Source organism: Salvelinus alpinus, chromosome 12, assembly GCF_045679555.1.
Source record: "Salvelinus alpinus chromosome 12, SLU_Salpinus.1, whole genome shotgun sequence".
NCBI classification, from domain to species: Eukaryota; Metazoa; Chordata; class Actinopteri; order Salmoniformes; family Salmonidae; genus Salvelinus; species Salvelinus alpinus.
Window position 1 is genome coordinate 4,439,093 of NC_092097.1, and position 27,064 is coordinate 4,466,156.

The 27,064-nt window shown below is 42.9% G+C and overlaps 1 protein-coding gene across 4 annotated transcripts in view; it reads right to left on the bottom strand.

The window, feature by feature from the left end:
- Positions 1-4,534: 4,534 nt before the first annotated feature.
- LOC139535387 (zinc finger E-box-binding homeobox 2-like) overlaps positions 4,535-27,064 on the bottom strand; it is a 49,264-nt gene continuing 26,734 nt past the window's right edge. The window contains exons 1-9 of one of the 4 annotated variants that reach the window (XM_071334746.1): positions 21,900-22,067; positions 14,285-14,337; positions 11,029-11,259; positions 8,939-9,153; positions 8,647-8,755; positions 6,994-8,381; positions 6,531-6,767; positions 6,044-6,227; positions 4,535-5,778 (exon numbers count right to left, since the gene is read on the bottom strand). In XM_071334746.1, the coding sequence (XP_071190847.1) occupies positions 5,081-5,778; positions 6,044-6,227; positions 6,531-6,767; positions 6,994-8,381; positions 8,647-8,755; positions 8,939-9,153; positions 11,029-11,227 (3,030 nt within the window). In that variant the 5' untranslated portion in view covers positions 11,228-11,259; positions 14,285-14,337; positions 21,900-22,067 and the 3' untranslated portion in view covers positions 4,535-5,080. Of the gene's footprint in view, positions 5,779-6,043; positions 6,228-6,530; positions 6,768-6,993; positions 8,382-8,646; positions 8,756-8,938; positions 9,154-11,028; positions 11,263-14,010; positions 14,338-21,899; positions 22,068-27,064 lie in introns of those variants that run through there. The other 3 variants (XM_071334743.1, XM_071334742.1, XM_071334745.1) reach the window with 3 other exon arrangements.

A 27,064-nucleotide genomic window follows, 5' to 3' on the forward strand; every position in this document is an offset into this window, starting at 1 on the left:
CTAAAATGCCATCTGGAGAACAGCAGCAGCAACAACAACAAAAAAATAGGCTGCAATGTCAACCACTACTCAACCTCATCATAAGTTGAAACATTTACTTGTGGAACGGCGAATACAGTGAACATGAAATAGAGGCATAATTCACGATATCAAGTCACAACAAGGCCGACTTAAAATGCCAACTTTAACGTGAAAGTAACCGGTGCATGAAACAGCTGACCGCGAATGCAAACTATGCCAGATAAATCCTACCCCGCATTGAAAGAAAAGGCATAGCCTACATCAAAGGACCTACTTAGGCCTACAATCGACAACGACGCATGGAGACAAACAAACTTGACCAAAGAATGACGAAAATAACGAAACACAAAAGGAAAATCTACAAATGCATAACTCTAGAGAGCTAGCTGATTTTAGCCACCTAGCTAAAATTCATAACATATCATTTGTTTGCAAATTCGTAACATATTTTGTACGTTTTACAAATTTGTAACATATAATACGAATTATAATTACTAAAATATTATACGAAATGGGTGGTGGACATCCACAAATGAATACATACCATACAAAACACAGTGGTGTAAAGTACATAAGTAAAAATACTTTAAAGTACTACTTAAGTCGTTTTTTTGGTTATCTGCGCTTTATTTTACTATTTATATTTTTGCCAACTTTTACTTTTACTTCACTACATTCCCAAGGAAAATAATGTACTTATTACTCCATACATTTTCCCTGACACCCAAAAGTACTCATTAGATTTTGACAGGAAAATGGTCCAATTCACACACTTATCAAGCATCCCTTGTCATCCCTACTGCCTCTGATCTGACGGACTAACTAAACACAAATGCTTCATTTGTAAATTATGTCTGAGTGTTGGAGTGTGCCCCTGGCTATCAGTCAATAAAAATGTAAAAAATAATTGTGCCTTCTGGTTTGCTTAATATAAGGAATTTTAAATGGTTTATACTTTACTTTTGACTCTTAAGTACATTTTAGCATTTCCATTTACTTTCGATACTTAAGTAAATGTAAAACCCAAAACTTTTAGACTTTTACTCAAGTAGTATTTTACTGGGTGACTTTCACTTTTACTTGAGTCATTTTCTATTAATCAGGTATCTTTACCATCCTACCATTTCTAAAGAGCTGCGTGCCAGTTATGATTTTCAATAATCTATTGTAGGCTACCTAACTGTGCCCAACAACTGGAAGAGATGGAAACCCGCACACTGTCGGAAAAAAGGAATAAATCAAAAACTGAGGCTTGAATGCAAAATAAAGATGTTTATTAAAACATCATGGTGCCTCAAAAAACTGCCCACAAAACGAAATAATTATATAGCTGGCTCTAGACAGAGGGCTGTCCATTCAGCACCAAGCCATGGAGCTCCACTATGCCTTTCTGTACCGAGTCGCAAAGTCGCTAAAAAATGTAGTTGAAAAGTTGCTAATTAGGTAAAATGCTCAAATTGTCCGTGATGAGATTCAAACTCGCAACCTCTGGGTTGCTAGACATTCGCGTTATCTGTGATGAGATTCGAACTCTCAACGCCCACCCTCCTTTTGATTTTGCCTTAGGTAACCATCTGTCTTACGTAAGGTTATATATGAAGCCACCCCTGTGGAACGACGCATAGGCCTACGGTGACAGTGGCATTGTTTCGTGCGCTCCATTCAGAGATGTTTCTCAAGTGTGCGCCCAGCTCATTGTCGCACTTGCATTTTTCGCCAGGGAAGGCAAAACATTCTGCGAATATTGAAGCGTTGTATCAACCAACAAAGCGGCTCAGAGAATATTGAAACATTTTGTATCAACTAGGCGGCTCCGATAATATTGATTGCAAACACGGAGGTGGTTGGTGGCACCTTATTTGGGGAGGATGAGCTCGTGGTAATGGCTGGAGCGGGCCAGCTTGTCTATCTGCTATTAGTTGCACTATATGGGTGATTATTATACTTTTAAAAAACAACCCTTCATTCATACCATAGCTAAATAACTTAGCAATATTTAATGACATTTTGCCATCAAGATTGATCTGTAAGAGTATCTCATTTTAATCCAGGAAGACTGATCTAGTGAGAGGTGGAAATGTATTACAGCTATCACAGCCTATATTTTAATAGCAATAAAATAGCTGTTGGTTTCGAATGGTTACCAAAAAGGAGGGATCCCTCACCTCCCAATTCCCAATTAAATTAACACATGGCTATCAGATTACAACGAGGTATACAAGGTCGAGTTCAAATGCCAACGTCAATTTCAAAGCAATCGGATGCACTGACTAACTGACAAAGCAAAGCTGGCACTGTCTCTGGTCTCTGCTATGCATTTTAATTGGGATTTGAATGATTTTGGTACATTTGTTCAGCATACTTTAAATCTATGGTCTTGAGCAAAGGTATGACGGCCCTGCGTGACACACTGGTCTGAACACGAGGCCGTTCGTTGTAAATGCAATATTTGCTCAGAAATTGAGTGGACGCATTAATTAGCTCTCTCAAATGTTCGATTGTTTTTCCCTGGGGAGTTGAGACCTGTCATTGTTTGGATTTGAAATTCCAACAGTTGTAACGGAAGGGGCGGGGGCAGCGCTCGGGGGGCTGTGTGTGGCTGTGCATGTGGGTGTTTGAGTGAGAAAGACACGGTGGAGAACCAACCAGCAAAAGCACAGCCCCCCTTAATTATCGACACATCGTGCTGACAACATCAAAACAGCCTTTCCAGACTCTGAAGTCAGGAAGACTTCAGATTAGATGTTAGCCAGACTACCACACAGGTACAGTAGTCAAGTATGTACTGAAGACACTGGCTTGGACACGTCTCAGCTCTCTGTAACGCAAACTTATCGACTGTAGCAGAGAAGTTACAGACGACTCACAGTGGCTGAATACTGTATATCTGAGGCGGTTTTTCACGTGGACTACACCACAGTCAGATAGAGGAAGTATGAAGACGATAAATGTTATAGAATCTGTTCTGAGACCTTGCTTGACTCTGTCGCTGTGGACACACCCATAGAAATAGAGACTGAAAGAATGGGAATGTCCAGTTCTAGTAATTCAATTTTTATGTTTACACCAGATCTGAAATAAGTGACACTGCTTTCATTGTGGTGGCGTTATACAGTTTGTGCTATTGGCACCCTTAAACTTTACAATAGAGTGCAATGGATCAGAATGGATCTTTTCAAAACTGGTTGAATGGCTATTTTTACCCTGTTGCCACCTGCTACTTACCACAGGTTAGATCAATTACACAGTAAACGAGAATCACCTGCCTCCAACCAAATTAATTGGAATTGTGAGTAATTTATTCCAGGCCATTTGAAGTGAAGAATCTCCATTCAGTTTTGATTAAAGGCCCAGTGCAGTCAAAAACATGATTTCCCTGTGTTTTATATATATTTCCACACTGAGGTTGGAATAATACTGTGAAATTGTGACAATTATAATACCCTTTTAGTGTATGAGCTGTTTGAAAAGATCGCCTGAAATGTCAGTCTGTTTTGGTGGGATGGAGTTTTGGCCTGCCTGTTGACATTACCATGCAGTAAATTAGCTAATAGACCAATAAGAAAAAAGAGTTCCAAACCTTTTTGCCAGTAACAGCTAGTTTTCACTTTTCCCCTCCCCACTCTAAGACAGTCCTAGCAAAATTCTTGCTTGATAAATTGCTCTTTGCTAAGAATATATTTTTGTTAATTTTCAACCATTTAAATTGAAAACAATCACAGTAAGGTACTTAATTGTTACCCAGAAGTTATTTGATATTGCGATAAAAACGGTTGCATTGGACCTTTAAAAACAATCTTGGTCCTGTGCAGTTATTAACCAAACAAATAAACTTGTGAACATTAAACTTTTTTTCAATTTGAACTTATTTGAGAAGAAATAGTGAATCGTGCAAGGGGGCTAATATATTAGAGTGCAACTCTAGTACGACCTACACTGTGGTACAAGCATAGTACTGCACTTATATTTCATAGAGCGAGACAATGTATTTGCGTTTTTCTAATAGAGACAAAGCAACTCCACATGTCTGTTAAGAGATATGGAACATTTTGTGAGGCAGTACAAGTTTCATTTATTTGCTCCTTCTTCAAAGAAAACAAAATAAAACCATTTTAATTTTGATATATATATACTCTCGTTTTTCCCTTGTGTGTAGAAGTACTGTAAGGTATGGAGAAATCGATTTACTTTACCAGGCTTAGGGTGGCTACCCAACATTCAACTTCCTAATGGCTCAGTGTAAAAGTCAGTGAGCGTTTGTAGTGACCGGCTTCCCTGTTGATCTTTTAGACACTATATTAGCCATTCATTAGTCACCATGGAAACCCAATGGTAAATCTGTGTTTGTATGGAGATACAGTATATTAGTGCCAATATAAGAATTTACATAATGCGGCACTAATCAATCTCCATACTAATGCCCATAATTAATGCACATCTGACCAGTCATAATGGATATATCCTAAACCAATTTGTAGCTTTGGCAAAAAATAAGACATCTTCAATCCTTTACTTTAATTTGAATAATAATGATTTAATGCCTATTCATTTTAAAACACAGAGGTCAATTGTTTGATACAGAGAGACCTCTTGGTCTTTGGAGAATATGATGTCAAATCTAATATAAAAACCTTCAAAAGTCACTACTTGTATTGCCAAATAAAAAATACTGTATTATACTGATAAGGCAACTGGAAACACATTGAACAACACTGCTTGCTACAGGACAACATGAACAACAACACCTTGCAGTGCATACTCCTGTACCTTTACCTTAAACCAGTCGTAAGTGGTCAACTGGTAGCTGTGATGACAGATATGTAGTGGTCAATATTGTGCATGCTAACATACCGACCAGCGTGAATATCATACGCATGGCTCTTCCTATGCACTTTATGTTATGCTGTCAGTTCATGTGGTCCTTATTTTGGTTGTGTTCATATGGCTTAGCATTGGAAGTCACTTACTGTACCTGTACAGTATACGTTCTGCTATATTTTGAACAGTGCATTTTTAAAATATATTTTCCACACCTATTAATCCTTATTTGTACATGTAGCTAGATGCATTGTTTTGGCACACTTGTCCACTGTTGTGACACTGGAGCTTCCGGGCTCAGCTCGTATGTGTCTGTCTGGTCTCCATTTCGTTCCAATGTGTCTTTGTCCCAGTGATGGTTGGTCTCCAGTCCGTGAGTCCCTAGACTAGCACTCTCTCTCTCTCCATTGTGTCTGTCAACCTGCTCTTCGTCTCTCTCCCTCTGTTCTCTCTCCCTGTCCCTCCCCACAGGGGACCCCTGTACCAGACTGGGGCTCGGCTCCAATCCCTCACCAGACCTATACCCTGACAAACTACATGCCTCCTTCATACGTCCGCCTTCATTCTCTTCTGTCTCGTGCTCCTCGTCTTCCTCCTCTTCATCTACTCTCCCTTCTACCCCCCCGTCTAGACTGGAGTCACTAAGAAATGTTGGGGTGTCCTCCATGGAAAGGGGGGTGTCCACGGCCATGTGGCCCACATCGGTGGACCGTCCTGGGGTTCGAGGGAGCTCCTCACCCTCCTCCTGGTCCTGGTGCAGGCTGCAGTAGGCATACCGGTGGTTCATGTGCTGGGAGTAGGAGCCCGAATGGGAGAAGCGCTTGCCACACTTGTCACACTGGTAGGGCTTCTCTCCAGAGTGCAGGCGGCTGTGTTCAATTAGATGGTGCTTGTGCTTGAAGGCCTTCTTGCAGATCTTGCACTCGTGAGGACGCTTACCTGTGGGAATACAACAAAACAGAGGCGGATGTGTAACTGTGGCAATTTCTTGATCTGGTACATTTGCTTTTTCTTTTGCAATTGTTAAAGATCCTTTAACAATATACCTATGTAGTTCAGTTCCTTGTTCTGTTTTGGATAATATCTGCCGGATCATGGAACACTTTGCTCACTTTAGCAATACAACAGAAACATGATCGACCAATATCAATCATATGCTTCAAAATACAGCGAGTAAGATAGTTACAGTAGACTCTGTATGTACCTGTGTGCTCGTACTTGTGTCGGAGCAGAGAGCTGCTCTTCTGGAAGGTTTTGTCACAGATGTCACAAGCGTACAGGCCTTCGTCTGTCTTCTTTAGTCTCTTCCTCCCTGGTCCCCCCTCGCCCTCTCCTCCCTCCTGTATCAGAGAGAGGTAGTCCAGACTCCCGCGGCCCATCACCTCACCCTGCAGGACACACGCAGATTGATAGTCGGAGAGGTGTCTACCCAACGGGCAAATGTTTGTCAAACCTTTGGCACATGACATCTTGGTGGTGTTATTTTCTAGTTGTATACTTGTTCTGACTGAGAAGACATCAACCAACTGGTTGACGTAACTAGGTCAAGCCTTGTTTTTCATGACAAGATCAATGTGAAATCCATTGCTTGGAATATCTACGCTTGGAGGTGACATGAAATACAGTTACACTGTTGGAAGTAGCATGTACAGTATTTGTCAGCCCATCTGAGAAAAAAACATAAATTTGACCATTAATGCTCGTCTCTCCTGGTGGATCCTCTTCAGCACAGCGTCTGTGTCTGACTCCATCATGTAGGTCATGGGTGAGAGGAATCCCTGGTTGCTAACTGGACGGCCGAGGGGCAGGGAGGGGACTCCGTCATGCCCCGAGCCCGCTAGCCCAGCAAGCATCATAGGGTTAAACAGAGGATAGGCACTGTAGATGGAACCCCCGGCGATATGAGCGCCACTGTAGACTGCATGATGCTGGTGAGATTAGAGTAGATTACTGTAGATTGAAGTTTAAGGCGGGAATTCTTACCAGTGCTCACACATGAAATACATCAACTGCATAGAAACACAGCACAAAACAAACAACAGTCCATAGTCAGACATAAATAGTACCCCCTCTTCCTGCCCCACATCTGCACACACACATGGTTTACTTTATTAGGATCCCCATTAGCTACTGCACATGTAGCAGCTACTCTACCTGGTGAGGAGGTGGACTGAGACTGACACTCAGCCTCCGGTGGTGCTGGTTCTTTGCTGGGTCTCTCTGGGTCTTCTGTCTCTTCTCTTCCCAGTGAGGGTGTCCATTATAGGGCTTGCTGTTCTCTAGGGCTTTCCCCTCCTGGGGCTTGGGGAGGGAGAGATCCAGGGGTTGGTCATTCTCGGAGCTATACGACCGGTGGGTCCTTCCCTGGGGGGCGGCTCGGCTTGCAGGAGTGGTGAGGACGGCAGAGGACAGGTCCAGGCAGAGGTGCGAGCCGAACCCTGTAGAGGGGACCCGTCTTCGCCCCAATGGGGGAGGGGATGACATGTCTGTAGCAGGGCTGGTTGGTGCTGGTTGGCCAGGGCTGCCGCCACTCCTGCCACTCTCCTGGCTGGACCAATGGGACCTCGTGGCAAGTGAGTCTGGGCTGGGCGGGAGGGGGGAGTGCATGGCAACCAGCAGCTGCTGAGGGACAGAGTTCCAGCTGGGTCTCTGGAGAGGAGACTTGTCTTTCGGGAAACCGTTGGTCATCGCTGGGGGTTTGTGGTTATCTAGTGATGGTGGTGGGTGGAGAGGGGGTCTGGTGGAGAAGTAGAGGGGAGAGAGGTGTTTTTTGCTGTGAGGATCCTCAGACACCTCCATGGCCTCTTGGTAAATCTTACAGAGGTAGCGCTCGTGCTGGAGTAAGATGGCGGGGCTGGGAAAGAGCTGGGAGCACCAACGACATGTTACCCCTCCACCTACCCCCTGGCCATCACCCGAGCCGGCACGGTCGCATTTTAGTTTCAACGGAGCCTCCGGTGATGCCTTCCCGTCTCTCCCTCCATTGTGAACCCCCAGTCTCCCCTCCTCCCTGGCTGAGCCAGACCCTCCCTCCTCCCTGTGCAGCATCTCCTGCAGCATCTGCTCAAACTTTCCCCCGGTGCCGGCATGTAGGTACGGCAGCAGGGTGGTGTCCTTGAACACACTGGCCCGGAGAAAGCGCTCCGGCGTGGGGTCCCACCGCCGGCCCAACTCCCAGCCTAGCTCCTGGCCCCGGTGGAGACGCGTACCATGGTCCCTAGGGAGATACAGGTTCCTCTCTAACCCCATTGGAGGACGTTCCTCCTGGGTGTGGGGAGGGTAGGGAGAGCCCATCCCACTGCTGTTCCTTCCACTACCTGCAGAGGGCGACGCAAGGGAGGAGTAGTAGGCCCCATGGTGGCCATGTCCGTTGTTATAGCTCCCCCCTCCTCCTCCGCTGCCTTCTACTCCTCCACTGCCCCCTCCTCCTCCGCTGCCTCCTCCTCCTCCGGTCAGGCACTTCTTACTGCTGAGGTGTGAGCTGTAGGAGCCGGAGTGAGAGAAACGCTTCTTGCAATTGGAGCACTCGTACGGTTTCTCGCCTAAAGGAAGAAGCGCAGATAGGGAATATCAATCCAAGAGATGACAGTTCAGAAAACATTTCATTGTCCAAAAAAACCCAGAATAGACTTCATAGAGCAGATCATGCTCTCCTGCTCTTGATTCTACCCTCTTACCCACCTATCCTTAATAATAAACCTGTTGTACATAAGGCGCGACCTATATAAGATTCTTCTGAACCTACAGTACCTTATCTGACACGACGTAAAGTTGACAGGACTGATTTGGATTTTCCTTTATCCTTACCACTGTGGATGCGGAGGTGCTCCTTGAGATGGTGTTTGTACTTGAAGGCTTTCCCACACTGGAGACACTTGAACTTCCTGCTCTCTATGCCGTGGTCGGACACAGGGTGCTGCACCAATCACACACAGACATAGCCATACATACAGTCAAATCAGTGGGCCTGCCTACAAGAGATGAAGAATTCACTTGAGATCGCTGGCTCAGATCCAGCTCAAAAGACCATTCAAAAGAGTGCCACCTTGAAGTAGATGGACTCCAAAATAATGATTTTATATTTCTTCCAGTGTCTCACCTTATCCTCCACCTGACTGTGCAGTGCCATGTGTTGTTCCATCTGTGCCCTATAGCGGGCAGTGTACCCACAGACCGGGCACACCATGTGCGCCCCGTCCCGCTCATGGCAGAACTTGATGTGCTCGCGTAGAGACGCACCGAGGTGGTAGGGGCGCTGGCAGAAAGGACATGCCTGAAGGTTCCTCGTAGCATCAGGACTCAGAGGGATGCCATCTAGGGTGCACACACACCAGAGAGAGAGAGAGGGTGAACTAAACCTTCAGGAAGATACAATGTCCAGTGCTCAAACTATATCTACATACAGTTCAAGTCGGAAGTTTACATACACTTATGTTGGAGACATTAAAACTTGTTTTTCAACCACTCCACAAATTTCTTGTAAACAAACTATAGATTTTGGCAAGTCGGTTAGGACATCTACTTTGTGCATGACACAAGTCATTTTTCCAACAATTGTTTACAGACAGATTATTTCACGTATAATTCACTGTATCACAATTCTAGTGGGTCAGAAGTTTACAAACACTCAATTGACTATGCCTTTAAACAGCTTGCTTTAGAAGTTTCTGATAGGCTAATTGACATCATTTGAGTTAATTGGAGGTGTACCTGTGGATGTATTTCAAGGTCTACCTTCAAACTCAGTGCCTCTTTGCTTGACATCATGGGAAAATCAAAAGAAATCAGCCAAGACCTCAGAGAAAAAATTGTAGACCTCCACAAGTCTGGTTCATCCTTGGGAACAATTTCCAAATGCCTGAAGGTACCACGTTCATCTCTACAAACAATAGTATGCAAGTATAAACACCATGTTACCACGCAGCCATCATACCGCTCAGGAAGGAGACGCATTCTGTCTCCTAGAGATGAACGTACTTTGGTGCGAAAAGAGCAAATCAATCCCAGAAAAACAGCAAAGGACCTTGTGAAGATGCTGGAGGAAACAGGTACAAAAGTATCTATATCCACAGTAAAACGAGTCCTATAATGACATAACCTGAAAGGCCACTCAGCAAGGAAGAAGCCACTGCTCCAAAACTGCCATGAAAAAGCCAGACTACGGTTTGCAAATGCACATGGGGACAAAGATCGCACTTTTTGGAGAAAGGTCCTCTCGTCAGATGAAACAAAAATAGAACTTTTTGGCCATAATGACCATCATTATGTTTGGAGGAAAAGGGGGAGGCTTGCAAGCCGAAGAACGCCAACCGAACCGTGAAGCACGGGGGTGGCAGCATCATGTTGTGGGGGTGCTTTGCTGCAGGAGGGACTGGTGCATTTCACAAAATAGATGGCATCATGAGGTAGGAAAATGATGTGGATATATTGAAGCAACATCTCAAGACATCAGTCAGGAAGTTAAAGCTTGATCGCAAATGGGTCTTCCAAATGGACAATGACCCTAAGCATACTTCCAAAGTTGCTGCAAAATGGCTTAAGGACAACAAAGTCAAGGTATTGGAGTGGCCATCACAAACCTCAATCCCATAGAAATTGTGTGGGCAGAACTGAAAAAGTGTGTGCGAGCAAGGCGGCCTACAAACCAACTTATTGTGGGAAGCTTGTGGAAGGCTACGTGAAACGTTTGACCCAAGTTAAACAATTTAAAGGCAATGCTACCAAATACTAATTGAGTGTATGTAAACTTCTGACCCACTGGGAATGTGATGAAAGAAATAAAAGCTGAAATAAATCATTCTCTCTACTATTATTCTGACATTTCACATTCTTAAAATAAAGTGGTGATCCTAACTGACCTAAGACAGGGGATTTTTACTGGGATTAAATGTCAGGAATTGTGAAAAACTGAGTTTAAATGTATTTGGCTACGGTGTATGTAAACTTCCGATTTCAACTGCACGTATATCTATAGGCCTCTAAAGATATGCTTCATATTTTTCCCCCTGCAATTTTGAAAAAAAGTAGCTCTACGAATCTTGTAGAAAGCCTTACCGGCCGTATAAATAGAGATTACGAGAAAGGTGTTTGAGTGAAAGCAGACAGTAGTCTACCTGGAAAACTAGCCTTATTGGCATGCAGTAGATCGAGACATTTGCGTCAAAGCAGGCAGAGAGTAGCCTACAGTACCTTGTCCCTCAGGTGAGCGCTGCGTCCCAGGAGACCAGATGGGAAGGGGGTCATCGTGGAGGTTCAGGCTGCCAGGGTGATACATGGCTGGGGCTGTAGCGCTTCCGTTAGGGGGCTGATTGTGCTGGTGGTAGTGGTGGGAGGCAGGGTGGTGGGAGGATGCCTTTCTCAGCTGCACCAGGAAGTCATAGTGGGCCATGTCCTCCAGGGCCTGACTGTCTGACCTCTGACCTGCTGGGAAAAAGAGGGATAGGGGATAAAACGTGTGCTGTGCCTAAGGACACCCAACAAATAAACCATAGGCTCTCATGCCATATTGCTTAAATATGATGTAATGATATGTTATGAACAGAGACTGTGAGCAAATCCCAAATGACAGTATTTTATGTGTAGTGAATTTCATTAATAGTCAACTGGTCTGGTTCCATATAGTAAACAAAATAGAACAGATAGACAGAGAGGGCACATTCACAATGACACTATTTCCTATGAAGTGCACTACTCTGGTCAAATGCAGTGCACTATCTAGAGAATATTTCACCCTCGTGCTTGCAATGTTTTAGTCATTGTTTAACACTCTAAGATAAAATACATAGTTATACTGTGTTTTGAATTTTATGAACAACTATGAAAGAGAGAAGTTGTCTGCTCTGGGCATCTGCAGGACTAGCCAATAAGCTTTTCTCATTGACCTTGAGTGCAGTAACTGGCAGAGAAACCCACAGATGTAATGTAATGTGAAGAGAAGACGAGAGACGAGAGGGCGCTTTGCTTTCTATCACAATCAGAGTGCTCTGCACTGAGCTGCCTGCCTGTGACAGACTTTGAGGAAGTTTTTTTCAAATGTTTGCAGATGTTGGCATATTTTTGATCCGTTCTTCATGTGGCGAGGGAAGAGCCTGTGTGGTTGAGTGTTGTAAAAACTGGGCTTTGCATTCATCAGGCACAGCCAAATCACATGAGGTGAGAGAGGAGAGAGGGAGAGAACGGGGGAGAGAGAGAGAGATAGAGAGTGTGTGTGTGTGTGTGTGTGTGCGTGTGTTTATAAAAGTGAGAGAGAAAGAGTGTGTGTGTATGAGAGAGAGAGAGAGAGAGAGAAGAGAGAGAAAGAAAGAAAGAGAAAAGGGAGCAACAAGTGATTGTTAGGAGGCGAGCTGTGTGAGCCTATGATCTCCTATCTAAATAAAAGGGAAAGTGTGCGTGAGTGTGCGTGTGTGTGTGTGTCTCTGAGCAAAATGAAAGGGAAAGCCTCTCAGATTCTGCTCCATTCTGATTTCGGTACGGTAACATCACCTCTTTGGTGCATGGAAATATTGTGACATTGTGGTGGGATGACTCTTTTGTCATGCTGCAGCATATTCAAAGACTACGGTTGTATCTTAAATGGCACTTAATACCTCATATATACTGAACAACTATCTAAAAACAACATGCAACAATTTCAACGATTTTACTGAGTTACAGTTCTTATAAGGGGATCAGTCAATTGAAATAAATGTATTAGGCCTTAATCTATGGATTTCACATGACTGGGAATACAAATATTCATCTGTTGGTCACAGATACCTTAAATAAAAGGTGGGGAGTGGATCAGAAAACCAGTCAGTATCTGGTGTGACCACCATTTGCCTCATGCAGCGCGACACATCTCCTTTTAGAGTTGATCAGCCTGGAATGTTTTCCCACTGTTCTTCAATGGCTGTGTGAAGTTGCTGGATATTGGCTGGAATTGGAACACACTGTTGTACACGTAAATCCAGAGCATCCCAAACATGCTCAATGTGTGACATGTCTGGTGAGTGTGCAGGCCATGGAAGAACTGGGACATTTTCAGCTTCCAGAAATTGTGTACAGATCCTTGTGACATGGGGCCATGCATTAGGATGCTGAAACATGAGGTGATGGCGGCGGATGAATGGCACGACAATGGGCCTCAGGATCTCGTCACGGTATCGCTGTGCATTAAAATTGCAATCAATAAAATGCAATTGTGTTTGTTGTCCATAGCTTATGCCTGCCCATACCAGAACCCCACCACCACCATGGGGCATCTGTTCACCACGTTGACATCAGCAAACCACTAGCCCACACACTGCCAAACACGTGGTCTGCGGTTGTGAGGCCAGTTGGACATACTGCCAAATTCTATAAAATGACGTTGGAGGTGGCTTATGGTAGAGAAATGAACATTAAATTCTCTGGCAACAGCGCTGGTGGACATTCCTGCAGTCAGCATGCTAATTGCACAAACTTGAGACATTTGTGGCATCGTGTTGTGTGACAGAACGGCACATTTTAGAGTGACCTTTTATTGCACAAGGTGTACTTTTGTAATGATCGTGCTGTTGAATCAGCTTTTTGATATGCCACACCTGTCAGGTGGATGGATATCTTGGCACTAACAGGGATGTAAACACAGTTGTGCACAACAGTTTTGAGAAATAAGCTTTTTGAGCGTATGGGACATTTCTGGGATCTTTTATGTCAACTCATGGAACACTTCACATGTTGCGTTTATATTTTTGTTCAGTATAGTACACTACTTTTGACCAAAGCTCTGTGGTAGTAGTGCGCTATAGGGTGCCATTTGGGATATTTGGGACAAACAAATCTCGGTTAACCCAGAACTAAAGTCTTGCATAATTGGTCAGATGCTCAATTAAGTTCTGGATCATATGTGTTAAGAGAAGGCATAGAACGAGTATCGGAAGCGGAACGAAAAGCTCCACCCTTTTTCTTTTAAGTTGCAGGTAAGTCTATGTGCTAAATGTCCCCTCCCCTTCCAAAATTCGAAAGATACAAAAACCTGCGTAATCGTGATTTGTCCAAAGCACCGGAACTAATACTGCTCGTTATCTCACGCATCCCGTTGTATCATGACAGATCTACGGAACCATCCATGTTTACGTAGTCTGTCCATATAAGAATAGGGACAAACCAAGACTGAAGAAGAAAAAGTGTGACCTTTGTTGATAAGCTTACTATAGGTCTTGAGTGATCCCTGCTCCCTCTCTCCATCCTTGTCCTCCATGGTTAGCCCACTCCCAGGGCTCTCCTCCTCGGCCCCCTCTGCCCAGTGGCCCCCTCTGGGGCTGGGGCTGAGGCTTAGGTTGTGGGGCCGAGTTGAGAGGCCCCTAGGGCTGGGGCTGCCTGCTGGCTCAGTCCCCTCCCCGTCACCCTCTCCCTCGCTGGGGGTCAGACTGGTCTTGTCCAGGCTGTCCTGATAGTCCTGGACTTCTAGGCTCCACAAACCCACCTTATCATCATCCTTCCCCTCCGAGCCCAGCGAACTGGCCTGCTCAATGTCCACTGTCGAGAGAGAGAGAGAGAGAGAGAGAGAGAGAGAGAGAGAGAGAGAGAGAGAGAGAGAGAGAAGGAGGTTTATCAGTTAAAGGTAATTTTATCTGCTCTATATTTTTGACATTGCGTCACTGACATATCTAACACAGCGAGAGAACATTTTAAAAGGCAAAATGCACAGGAATAACTGGAGAGTGTATTAAACAGCAGAGTACAACACATCAAAGTGTGCGAGTGCTATTGAATCCAGTGCCACTTTTCCCCGTCGTGGAGACAATGAATGATTATCAAACACACACACACACACAAATCTGAGAGGGACCGTATAAGCCACTTTTTCCCATCGTGGAGACAATTCATGTGGATCACAAACACATGAAGGGGATTTCAACTGTAGACTCTTATTTCCCAAACTCCTCTGAGGTCTCTCTCTTTCTATCTCATTCCCCTCCCTCTGATTGGCAATATCTAATCATTACCACATAGAACCATACATTGACTTTGATGGGTTTATATACATCATTGCACAGAACTTTACTTTTTAACAGGGAGCTCTTTGAGGCACAGGGTTGGCACATGAAAATATATGTTTGTGTTTCTCTATGAAAAACGGTGTAAGTCACTTGAAACAAAGCCACACAAAAACAGTTCATAAACTATAAAATTCAGGTCTGCAACTTTCACTGGGTATGACAGGGACATTTCCATATTCTAAAATTGCATTTTGCCCCCCCTTGTAATGCCAGGGTAGTGGGTTCAATGGGCCCACCCATATGTAAAATATATGCAGGCGTGACTTTCAGATGCTTTGGATAAAAGCGTCTGCTAAATGGCATTGATATATAAAGTGGGGAACCTTTTCAGCTTCGCTATGACCGCATTGGCAATATCTAATCATTACCACATAGAACCACACATTCACTTTGATGTGTCTAGCACTGCATAGAACCCTTCACTTTGATGTGTCTAGCACTGCATAGAACCCTTCACTTTGATGTGTCTAGCACTGCATAGAACCCTTCACTTTGATGTGTCTAGCACTGCATAGAACCCTTCACTTTGATGTGTCTAGCACTGCATAGAACCCTTCACTTTGATGTGTCTAGCACTGCATAGAACCATTCACTTTGATGTGTCTAGCACTGCATAGAACCCTTCACTTTGATGTGTCTAGCACTGCATAGAACCCTTCACTTTAATGTGTCTAGCACTGCATAGAACCCTTCACTTTGATGTGTCTGGCACTGCATAGAACCCTTCACTTTGATGTGTCTAGCACTGCATAGAACCCTTCACTTTGATGTGTCTAGCACTGCATAGAACCCTTCACTTTGATGTGTCTAGCACTGCATAGAACCCTTCACTTTGATGTGTCTAGCACTGCATAGAACCCTTCACTTTGATGTGTCTAGCACTGCATAGAACCCTTCACTTTGATGTGTCTAGCACTGCATAGAACCCTTCACTTTGATGTGTCTAGCACTGCATAGAACCATTCACTTTGATGTGTCTAGCACTGCATAGAACCCTTCACTTTGATGTGTCTAGCACTGCATAGAACCATTCACTTTGATGTGACTAGCCCTGCATAGAACCCTTCACTTTGATGTGTCTAGCACTGCATAGAACCCTTCACTTTGATGTGACTAGCCCTGCATAGAACCCTTCACTTTGATGTGTCTAGCACTGCATAGAACCCTTCACTTTGATGTGTCTAGCACTGCATAGAACCATTCACTTTGATGTGTCTAGCACTGCATAGAACCCTTCACTTTGATGTGTCTAGCACTGCATAGAACCCTTCACTTTGATGTGTCTAGCACTGCATAGAACCCTTCACTTTGATGTGTCTAGCACTGCATAGAACCATTCACTTTGATGTGACTAGCCCTGCATAGAACCCTTCACTTTGATGTGTCTAGCACTGCATAGAACCCTTCACTTTGATGTGTCTAGCACTGCATAGAACCCTTCACTTTGATGTGTCTAGCACTGCATAGAACCCTTCACTTTGATGTGTCTAGCACTGCATAGAACCATTCACTTTGATGTGTCTAGCACTGCATAGAACCCTTCACTTTGATGTGTCTAGCACTGCATAGAACCATTCACTTTGATGTGTCTAGCACTGCATAGAACCCTTCACTTTGATGTGTCTAGCACTGCATAGAACCCTTCACTTTGATGTGTCTAGCACTGCATAGAACCATTCACTTTGATGTGACTAGCCCTGCATAGAACCCTTCACTTTGATGTGTCTAGCACTGCATAGAACCCTTCACTTTGATGTGTCTAGCACTGCATAGAACCCTTCACTTTGATGTGACTAGCACTGCATAGAACCCTTCACTTTGATGTGTCTAGCACTGCATAGAAGCCTTCACTTTGATGTGACTACCACTGCATAGAACCATTCACTTTGATGTGACTAGCACTACATAGAACCCTTCACTTTGATGAGTCTAGCACTTCCATAGAACCATTCACTTTGATGGGTTTACATACAACATTGCATATAACCCTTCACTAAAGACGAAGCTCTGATGTGTGTGACTTTGACAGTATTTTCCACTAGATACAGTATGTGCTGAATTGGCACTGATATTTGCCAGTGTTGGCAAAGTAAAAATGTCATCCTACAGTTTGTTTCCTCGTGTATTTATTGTTTGAATCTCCTGCTGTTCATGTGACATCAAATGAAGGCAAAACATGTATTTAGTTAAACAAACACAAACATACAACATGAACACAAAAGTTGATACCTTATCAAATGAGAACTCAGGGAGGGATTTGTCGAGTGCAGCATGTGTACACACTTTGAAGGAGATGTTCTATGATGCATTTACTGTTATGAAGTCATGGAATGAATCGCTGGCCTGTATTCAGGTCATATGCATGTGAATTACTTGCGGCTTTGCTACGAGTACATTGTAAATGGCTACTGATGAAGCCGTTCTATATTTACATCTCCAAGGAATGACTCCAGGTATGACTAGATTTCTATTCTCTTATTTAAAAAAAAAAGGTGAAATAACCCCCTAGGTTTTTGTCTTACGTGATGTGATTGTGTTCACACGCGGTGAGTAAGCAGATGAGTTCATGTTTGGGGAACCCGTTGCCATTTTAGAAGAAAAATATGATTGGTCAAATGAGTAGTCAAGACGAGACACACCTGTATCATTCTCACTGACTGCATATACAGAAGAGCTGAGGTGACTAAATTCAGACGTGACCTTTATGACTGTGACTGTGATGCTTTGACTGTCGTGGAGAGGTGGGCCGGTGGGCCCCAGGGGCAGCCCAGACATGCAGCTATTTCATTTCCAGCGTCCTCGGTTTTCGCTCTGCTCTCTCACAGTAAATGCATGCTCCGGCTGACATGCAGGGAGCATGGTTCACAAGGCCCCCCCACGCTAAATTCACTAGTCACGAACTCCGTGTTCAACAAGATTACCCTTCACTGCCGTACCAGATATTAGAAGCACAGAGGGAGCTGTTTTCCTGCTCTGCTACGAGCTGAGAGTGTGAGGTAACTCCTATAAAGACTTTGAAGAGCCAAAATGAGAATGTGCTGGGCAGAGTTGCTGGGCATCTCCTCTGTCTATCTGATCACTGAAGTTGGTGTCAGCACAGTGATGTAGATATTAATATGGTGAGTGTTCTTGTTCTCAGACAGTCATCCAAACAGTCCCCTTGAGGACTCACTGATCGACAGCCTCAGCCATGATGCAGCAGGGTAGCACGACAAAAGGTTACAATCCCATCCCACGAAACATGCAAAATGACAGTTGTCCTGTGTTCTCAGTTGTGTTCTATTCTCCAATTCCTCTCCTTCTCTCTTTTTCTCCTTCTCTCCTGTCTTCTCCTTCCTAGCCCCCTGCACTGTTCAGCCTCTCTTGGATTTATTGGTTCTTACCCAATAGAAAAGAGTTTGTGAAGAATGCACTCGCTATCCAAACAAATAAATCAAGTGTGCAACTAATGAAAGCAATCCCCAGGTCAGGTTGTGCGATGCTACTTTAATGACAGCACATGCCGTACAGTGTCAATCACTGTTATAGGAGAGAAAAATGTCATCCAATTTGAGAGGTAATGTGGACCAGACCAAAGTTCTCCCTCTCACTGGTAGGTTGGAGCTGACTGTATTGGCGGAGCCCAAAATGGCACCCTACTCCCTACATAGTGCACTACTTTTGACCAGAGCCTTATGGGCCCTGGTCAAAAGTAGTGCGCTATATAGTGAGTAGGGTGTGATTTGGGGTGTCCATATGTCTTACAGAGAAATCCCAGCAGGGATAAGAGTCTCGTCTCAACAACATGCTGCAACATGGGCCATATAATTGTACCTCTCTATCTCCCGTCGTTTCAGGAAACAGATTGGATCATAATTTCATCCCCTGTAAAAGGAATGTAAATGTGGTCTCTCTGTCTTTCCACAGTTCAGCTAGATCTCAGTGAAGGGAGACACAGTAGGAGCTACCAAGTCTAACTCTGGAGCCATATACTGTACATGTACATATACTGTACTGTAGCAAGATATTATATCATGTGGTGTGGCGACCAAGTTGACGTTAAATCTGACTATAAAATAGATGAAAATCATTTGTATTTTGAAAAGTGTTTAAATATAAAACAATTCTGCAGCCTACTCCATTCTCTGTCAGTCCGTCATTATAAAGCTATACAAATGCATTATTAGCAAAACTTTTGATAAGTCAATTATCCCATTAATCATTAATATTGGTATAAGTCATAATTACATTGGTACCGTTCATAAATGAGATAAAGGCCCCTGAAATTATTTTATACTAATACACCTGCTCAGAGAAAGAGATTTAGTTTAAGAAGTAATTTTTTTACAAATCTAACAATGATTGGCACAACCTGTTTTCAGTACTCCAGCCACCCTACCCTTGTGAGGATAACGACAACAATATTTTTTCTAAAATGTTTTATGAGATTGGAGAACAAAAGAGCCCAATAACATCAAATATGCACCACCATATTTGACCATAATTGATGAAAAATATATATATATTTGATCATATTTGGTGGTAAAATATGGTGGTGGATCTTCGATGTTATGGGGCTAGTTTGCTTCCACTGTCGTGGGGCCCTTTTCAGGGTCAACGGCATCATGAACTATACCAAGTAACAGGACATGTGAGCCTGAAACCCGGTTGACTCTGCTAGGAGGCTGAAACTTGGCCGCAAGTGGATCTTCCAGCAAGACAATAACTACAAGCACAAATCAACATCCACAAAGAAATAGTTAATTGACCAGAAAATCGACGTTTTGCATGTCCCCGGACATGAACCCTATTGAAAACCTGTGGTTTGAATGGAAGCGGGCAGTCCATAAGCGCAGATTAAGGATATCAAGGATCTGGAAAGATTCTGTATGAAGGAATGGTCTAAGATCCCACCCAATGTGTTCTCAAATCTCATAAAGCATTTATACAAAAGGCCAGTGTCATTATCCTCGCAAGGTGAGGGTGCTAGAGTACTGAAAACAGGGGTGCCAATCATTTTGACCACAACATTTTTGAGATTTTTTTAAATAACTTGTTAAAACAAGACTCTTTCTCTGAGTAATTGTATTTGTACAAAATAATATAATTTCCCAAAATGTTTTACAGTCTTTTTTGCTCATCTGTATCAAGGGTGACAATTATGTGAATTTCTCAAAATACTTTTAGTTCCCTAAAATGGGGGACTATGTACAAAAAGTTATGTAATTTGTAAGTGCAACCCGATATCGATGAAAATTAAAGCTGGAAAGTCTGTTAAAGTCTGCACTTTAACCTCATATTGTATCATTTAAAATCCTAAATTCTGGAGTACAGAGACAAAACACCGGCACATGTGTCACTGCCCAATTACTTTTGGAACTCACTGTATGTTTTTCAAACTCTATTATTAAAATGACATTCTAAAAGTGAAATTGGTTCACTCAAACATTTTGATTTTATTATAAACCTAAATTATACTCTGACAATATTTTTGAGGTTAGGAGATTTGCACAGACTTGATGACTTCCAAGGAAATGAAATACCAATCTTCGAAAAGGAGAAGAAACCACATGGGCCCCATATGACAGTAAATTAATTTATCGCTACAGCTAAAAAGATTTCTGAAAAAAATAGGGAATTATGCATATTTTGTTGATTTTAAATGGTGGAGGGGAAAAGGAGTGACTCACTATTATTGATCTTGAGGAATCTGACATGCATTGTAATGATAAAACAACAAGGAAATGCTAACCAAAATGGCTACCCGGACTATTTGGCTACCCGAACACAACCCCTCTTTTACGCTGCTGCTACTCTCTGTTTATTATCTATGCATAGTCACTTTACCTCTACCTACATGTACATATTACCTCAATTACCTCGACTAACCAGTGCCCCCGCACATTGACTCTGTACCGGTAACCCCTGTATATAGCCTCGCTATTGTTATTTTACTGCTGCTCTTGAATTATTTGTTATTTGTTTTTTTATTTTTTACTTTACACTTGTTTTTCTTAAAACTATATTGTTGGTTAAGGGCTTGTAAGTAAGCATTTCACTGAAAGGTATTCGGTACACCTGTTGTATTCGGCGCATGTGAGAAATACAATTTGATTTGATGGCAACAGTAAACATGCCGTACCCCACAAATTATGCAGCGCCCCCCCTGGGTCAATTGAGAGTTGCATGTGACTACCACATTTTTGTTAATTACTATAGCTCCCGCCTTGGGCCATTCAGTGTCATTTTGGAAAGGCCGAATCTCTATGGCTAAACGCATCCTTCACCCAAGTTCCGTCCTAATCACATGTGACTAACGTCCATTCGGAGAGAGACAGATGCACAGTCACCTCCCCGATTTCCTCGTGGGGGACAGTTAAATTAGTAAAATGGCTAAGTATTTTGAACCGTATTTCAGATGAATTAAAGGGGTGATACTCAAGGGGTGAACGATTTGGATAGAATGTCAAATGTACACATTCAAAATATCTGAATGCCTTGACTTAGCAACAACCAGACATGGCAAAGATGCCATTGGGGCAGCCGTAAACAAGCCCTTTCATACGGCCAACTGTTGTTCAACATAACATCCAGAAAAGCAGTATGTTTCTCAACTCTCTGAAGAAATAGAAGAAGAAAAAAAAAATCACAATTTTACAGCTGTGTTACCACATGCAAGGTACAGGAGAGGAGGCCACATTGACAGTAATGGCAGCAGTACTTCTCAAGACACAGAGGAAATTGTAATGGTGGGCGAGCAAAACACACACTCGCGCAGTATAGAACTAAAACTCATAAAAGTTATCTACATTAATTTACTTTTCTTGTGCAAGTTCAATTTAAAAAAAAAAACATCTAATTGATACAGGGAATGTATTAGATGAAATGCGGCTAATTACTATTTTTTTTAATATATATATAATGTTTTGAAAAACAAACAAACTCCCTAAGAGACAAGATACCATTTCTCTCACAATAACCAAAATGTGAAATGCTATGTTACACAAGCCACATATTTAGACAGAGACACACATGCAGGAAATAGTTACAGTAGCCTACCTATGATGACAGAAGTTCCACAATGATGATGATAAAGAGGATTTATTTAAGACATTTTAGAGATCAACTAGCCCCAAACACTAACGCAACGCAATGTCTGAATTATAGCAAATACCAAAGCAGCTATTTGACATTCTTGCAATGAGTCAGAGGCACCACATCTAAGAACAAACACCTCCCACTCCAGCGCTTCTATCAACACTGTCAGTCTGTCAGGGAGGCAGGCAGGTCCATCGCTCTCTCTGCCCTCGTTTGGCCTGGTCTGATAGCACACAGAGAGAGCGAGGCCACATCGCAGAGCGGGAAACCAGGACATTATAGCAAAGCATTCAGTATATCAAAGATGCCTATTTGTCTCTAAATTAAAAACTGGTAATAGATTAGACATCAACTACGGTACTGGCCCCACATATTCAACTAATATGCAGAGCAACCATTTGTATTGTTCAATTGATTGGTGGTTGAATAAATCCTTAATAATTACTCTGCATCAAACTCATGTCGATAAAGCCTTATATTTAGCTGCAGCGTTATAACATTCTTACAGTAGAGTAAGTATAGAACAAGTGTCTGTCTATTGATGGTAAAATAAATAACCTACAGGTTATTAACAGCACAGATACATACTGTGCCGTAAGTGTGGACATTTTAGGCCCACTACCCGAAAGTGTGTATATTTTAGGCACACTACCGTCAGACTTGCAGAGACACTTGCCCTGGCGTACTGTGCAGGAGGCCACGCTGTTGTATTGCTGCAGAAGAGTGAACAGTCATGCTATAAAACTGTGCTACTGGGATGGCCAATCTGGAGGCGAATGAAACGCACACCCGTTTAGGCCTGGTGCTGGCTTGCAGAGAAGAACATATGAAAAGAGATAAGAAGAGCTGCACACTCTGGGAGCTCAGATGCAATCATTTTATAACCAATGTTTCGACACCTTCGGTCTCAGTGTAGAGTTTCATGTGAAGCCAGCCTTGTGATTATTGTCTTTTTGCTATCCATTGTAAATCATGTTTTGCAGGCCTATGTAGCCAAATTGTATTTATGATCTAATGTTATCCATTCATGCTTTTTTTTTTTTTATATGTTCTATTTATATCACTAAATCAACCAATGAAGTCAAGCCACAGCCAGCCATGATTACACACACCTGTGTGTCCTTTCAAACTATATAATGTTTCGAACATTATATGTTTGTCATTATACCCTGACGAAGACAGCTTGCCTGTCGAAACGTTGGTTCTAAAAATCTGTGCTCCTAGAGTGCTCTCCTTTTCTTTTTCTACTGGGATGGCCAACATGTATCACATCAGTTCCATATATGATGGGGTGGAGAGCATAAGTTACCATTAGTAATACGTGGGTGTTGATCAGTAATGTCTTTGTGGAGTGTGTTGCTTCTCTCTGCAACTGCGTAGGTGTGAATGTGTTTGTGGAAGAAAGAGATAATGAGATAGAGGGACAGATATATATATATATGAGAGAGAGAGAGAGAGAGAAGAGAGAAGAGAGAAGAGAGAAGAGAGAAGAGAGGAGAGAGGAGAGAGGAGAGAGGAGAGAGAAGAGAGAAGAGAAAGAGAGAGAAGAGAGAAGAGAGAGAGAGATCAAGATCAAGAGATAGTGTGTCACGCTGCCCCCGTCTCAGATCCTCTGTTGGATATTGAAACGAAAGAAGATAGCGGGGGGAAATTCCCTGAGCTCTCTCAAGTCAGCTAGAGACCAGACCCACTGCATCAAAAGACACAGTGCAGCATCACAGATCAGTCACTCCTTCTCTCTTTTGATGTCCTCAGAGAGCATGATGTAATAATTAAAAAGACATCACCCTATCAAGTAATCCACACACAGATTGCTGTGTCAGAGATGAAGAGATGAACATAGAAAAAGAGAAAAATAGAAAGAAGGGAGCTGCAGGGAGGAATTGAGCACCTTGTATCTTTCCTGCCAGTCATCTTAAGCCCATAGGTTTAGCCTGTGCAGAGGAGTGTCTATGTATGAGTTCATGCCCACATAGTCGACGATGTGATACCCTGTTACTCACTAAACCCAGTACAGGAAGCAGAGCCAGCACCAGAAATAATGAGTTGGACAGGCCTTTGATTTCCATAGGCTGGCAGGTTTTTTCACGGGACCTCCTATGTGTGCACGTGCTTGCTCGTTCACAACTTGTTAAAATGGGTTTGGTATTAAAGACCTTAGGCAGCTCGTGAGTTTCAAGTTGGGGGAAGTTTACAATTTATCCAACCATTTCTCCCAATCAGCGTGCCAGTTACGGTTTCGTTCCTTAAAATCATTGTCACATGGTTATCATAAAAATCTAAATGTTAAAATTCAACTAAGGCGAGAGCATCAGCCTCTGCCATATGGACACATTGATACACTGTGATCCATTGGCGGCTAAAGAAATGAGTGCATAGAACTCAGAGATAGCCTATAGGCCAATGCAGAAATAAGCCTATAACGTCATCGTCAACTAAGTAAAATATGTAAATAGGCCTAAAGTCGACAAATAAAAACAGTCGAAAATATTTCACATTCATCTCTCTACTCTGCCTGTCTGTCTGCCTTCCTCTCTGTCTGTCTTGACTTGAGCTATTAATGGTGAAGTGCAACATTGTATCAAATCATCAACCGCGTCAGTCGACGCTGTAGCTAGCGAACTTGCAACATTACATTAACTAGCCTGTTCCGGGCCCTCAGAGTTTCCCGCACCAGTGAGCTCAGGACAGACCGTCGGGACAGAGAGCTCTTTTTTAATGACGTTTCCACTGGATATATGGAATCATCAGATCATTATGCTCTTTCACACCAAGGCTTGGCGATTATCGAAGCCGGGAGTGTTGCTACAAAGATATTTCAAATACTTAATCACAATGGATGTTAAAAACTTGACTGGCCTGCACAGAGCCCTGACCCCAACCCCATCGAACACCTTTGGGATGAATTGGAACGCCGACTGCGAGCCAGGCCTAATCGGCCAACATCAGCACCCGACCTCACTGATGCTCTTGTGGCTGAATGGAAGCAAGTCTCCGCAGCAATGTTCCAACATCTAATGGAAAGCCTTCCCAGAACAATGGAGACTGTTATATCTCCATATTAATACCCATGATTTTGGAATGAGATGTTCAACGAGAAGGTGTCCACATACTTTGGGTCATGTAGTGTTTGTCACCAGAGAAAGCATCTGAGCGAGCGAAACAGCACCCTTCTATATGAAGTTAATGTATCTGATGCTGTCTGGACAGAAAAAGTATGACATACCATACTCTTCTGGTCCAGACAGCATCAGATACAGTTGAAGTCGGAAGTTGACATACACCTTAGCCAAATACATTTAAACTCAGTTTTTCACAATTCCTGACATTTAATCCTAGTAAAATCCCCTGTCTTGGGTCAGTTAGGATCTATATTTTATTTTAAGAATGTGAAATGTCAGAATAATAATAGAGAGTGACTTATTTCAGCTTTTATTTCTTTAATCACATTCCCAGTGTGTCAGAAGTTTACATACACTCAATTAGCATTTGGTAGCATTGCCTTGTTTAACTTGGGTCAAACGTTTCGGGTAGCCTTCCACAAGCTTCCCAAAATAAGTTTGATTTTCCCATGATGTCAAGCAAAGAGGCACAGAGTTTGAAGGTAGGCATTGAAATACATCCACAGGTACACCTCCAATTGACTCAAATTATGTCAATTAGCCTATCAGAAGCTTCTAAAGCCATGACATAATTTTCTGGAATTTTCCAAGCAGTTTAAAGGCACAGTCAACTTAGTGTATGTAAACTTCTGACCCACTGGAATTGTGATAGTGGATTATAAGTGAAATAATCTGTCTGTAAACAATTGTTGGAAAAATTGCTTGTCATGCACAAAGTAGATGTCCTAACCGACTTGCCAAAACTATAGTTTGTTAACAAGACATTTGTGGAGTGCTTGAAAAACGTGTTTTAATGACTCCAACATAAGTGTATGTAAACTTCCGACTACAACCGTACATGGTCTACACAGACTGAGACAGGAAGACTGCTGCGTCTTTCTGTAGGCGCGTGTCTCGCTCAAATGAACTGTTGATATTTCTATATTTTATTTGGACAGGCAAGGAGGTGCGGTAGGGTGGGCCAGGCCTCCTAAGGCCCGCCCATAACACCGGACCTGACAGGAAGAGGCCTTAATAATTGTCTGACCAAACCAGAGCCCTCCTCTGGTTTGCTCTGGTGAGACAGAAATCATTTCAATGTTATACGGTTGAGACTGTATGTATGCTTTGGCGTATGCAGGCAAGGGAATATCATAAGGATTTGTTTTTGTTGGCGGCTACATGTACGACTATTGCAATGAGAATTGTAGGGATGCAAAGTTAAAACGAAAAAAAGTGTGAAAACTCGCTCTTAAAAAAATCTGATTGGCTATAGTTAAATTAGCCTACTCATGTATCACCGGAAGGTTTTAAACATACAACAACAACAAAAAGTCACAAAGTCCACATGCATAGCCTACAAATGGAAAGAGACCCGCAGTGCACGATATTGATGTTTGGGATGCTGTCCCTATTAAACAACGTTTTTATCGTGTCTCATTGGAGAAGCTACGTAACTTGGACTCAGAGATGAAGTACATGCCAGTTAATGATATGGTTATGGTTTTTGATCAGTTGTATTTGTGTATTTGTGTGGTGTGATTGTAGGTTTTGTTTTCGGGGGTCCTTGTTAGTCCCTGATTTTTATGGGAGGGGGCGTTATGCCCCCCCTTCTCCCTGCCTTCTCTGTGTTTGTGTTTTTATTTTCAGATTGGGGACAGTTGGAGCTGATTGGGTAGTTAAGGTGACAAGTTGCACCTGGATTTGGGATCAACTAGGAGATAAAAGTTCCTGGTGCCCAGGCATGGCTCTCTCTCTCCACAAGCACCATTTTGTTTTGTGATCTGGTTGATTATGTTTTTTGATTAGGCGCACCCTTCAACACATTTCACCTCATGCATCTCCATTACCCCCCTCACATGCCTACTTTCACACTTCACAGGTTAATTTTCCTTTGTAGTTTTATACTTCGTCAGTTATTTAATAAATATTTAACTACCAACGTGTGGACTCCCTTGTCTGTCACCATCTAAGAGCCAGGTCTGTTGGCATCGACAGCATGCAACACATTTCAACCAGATCTTC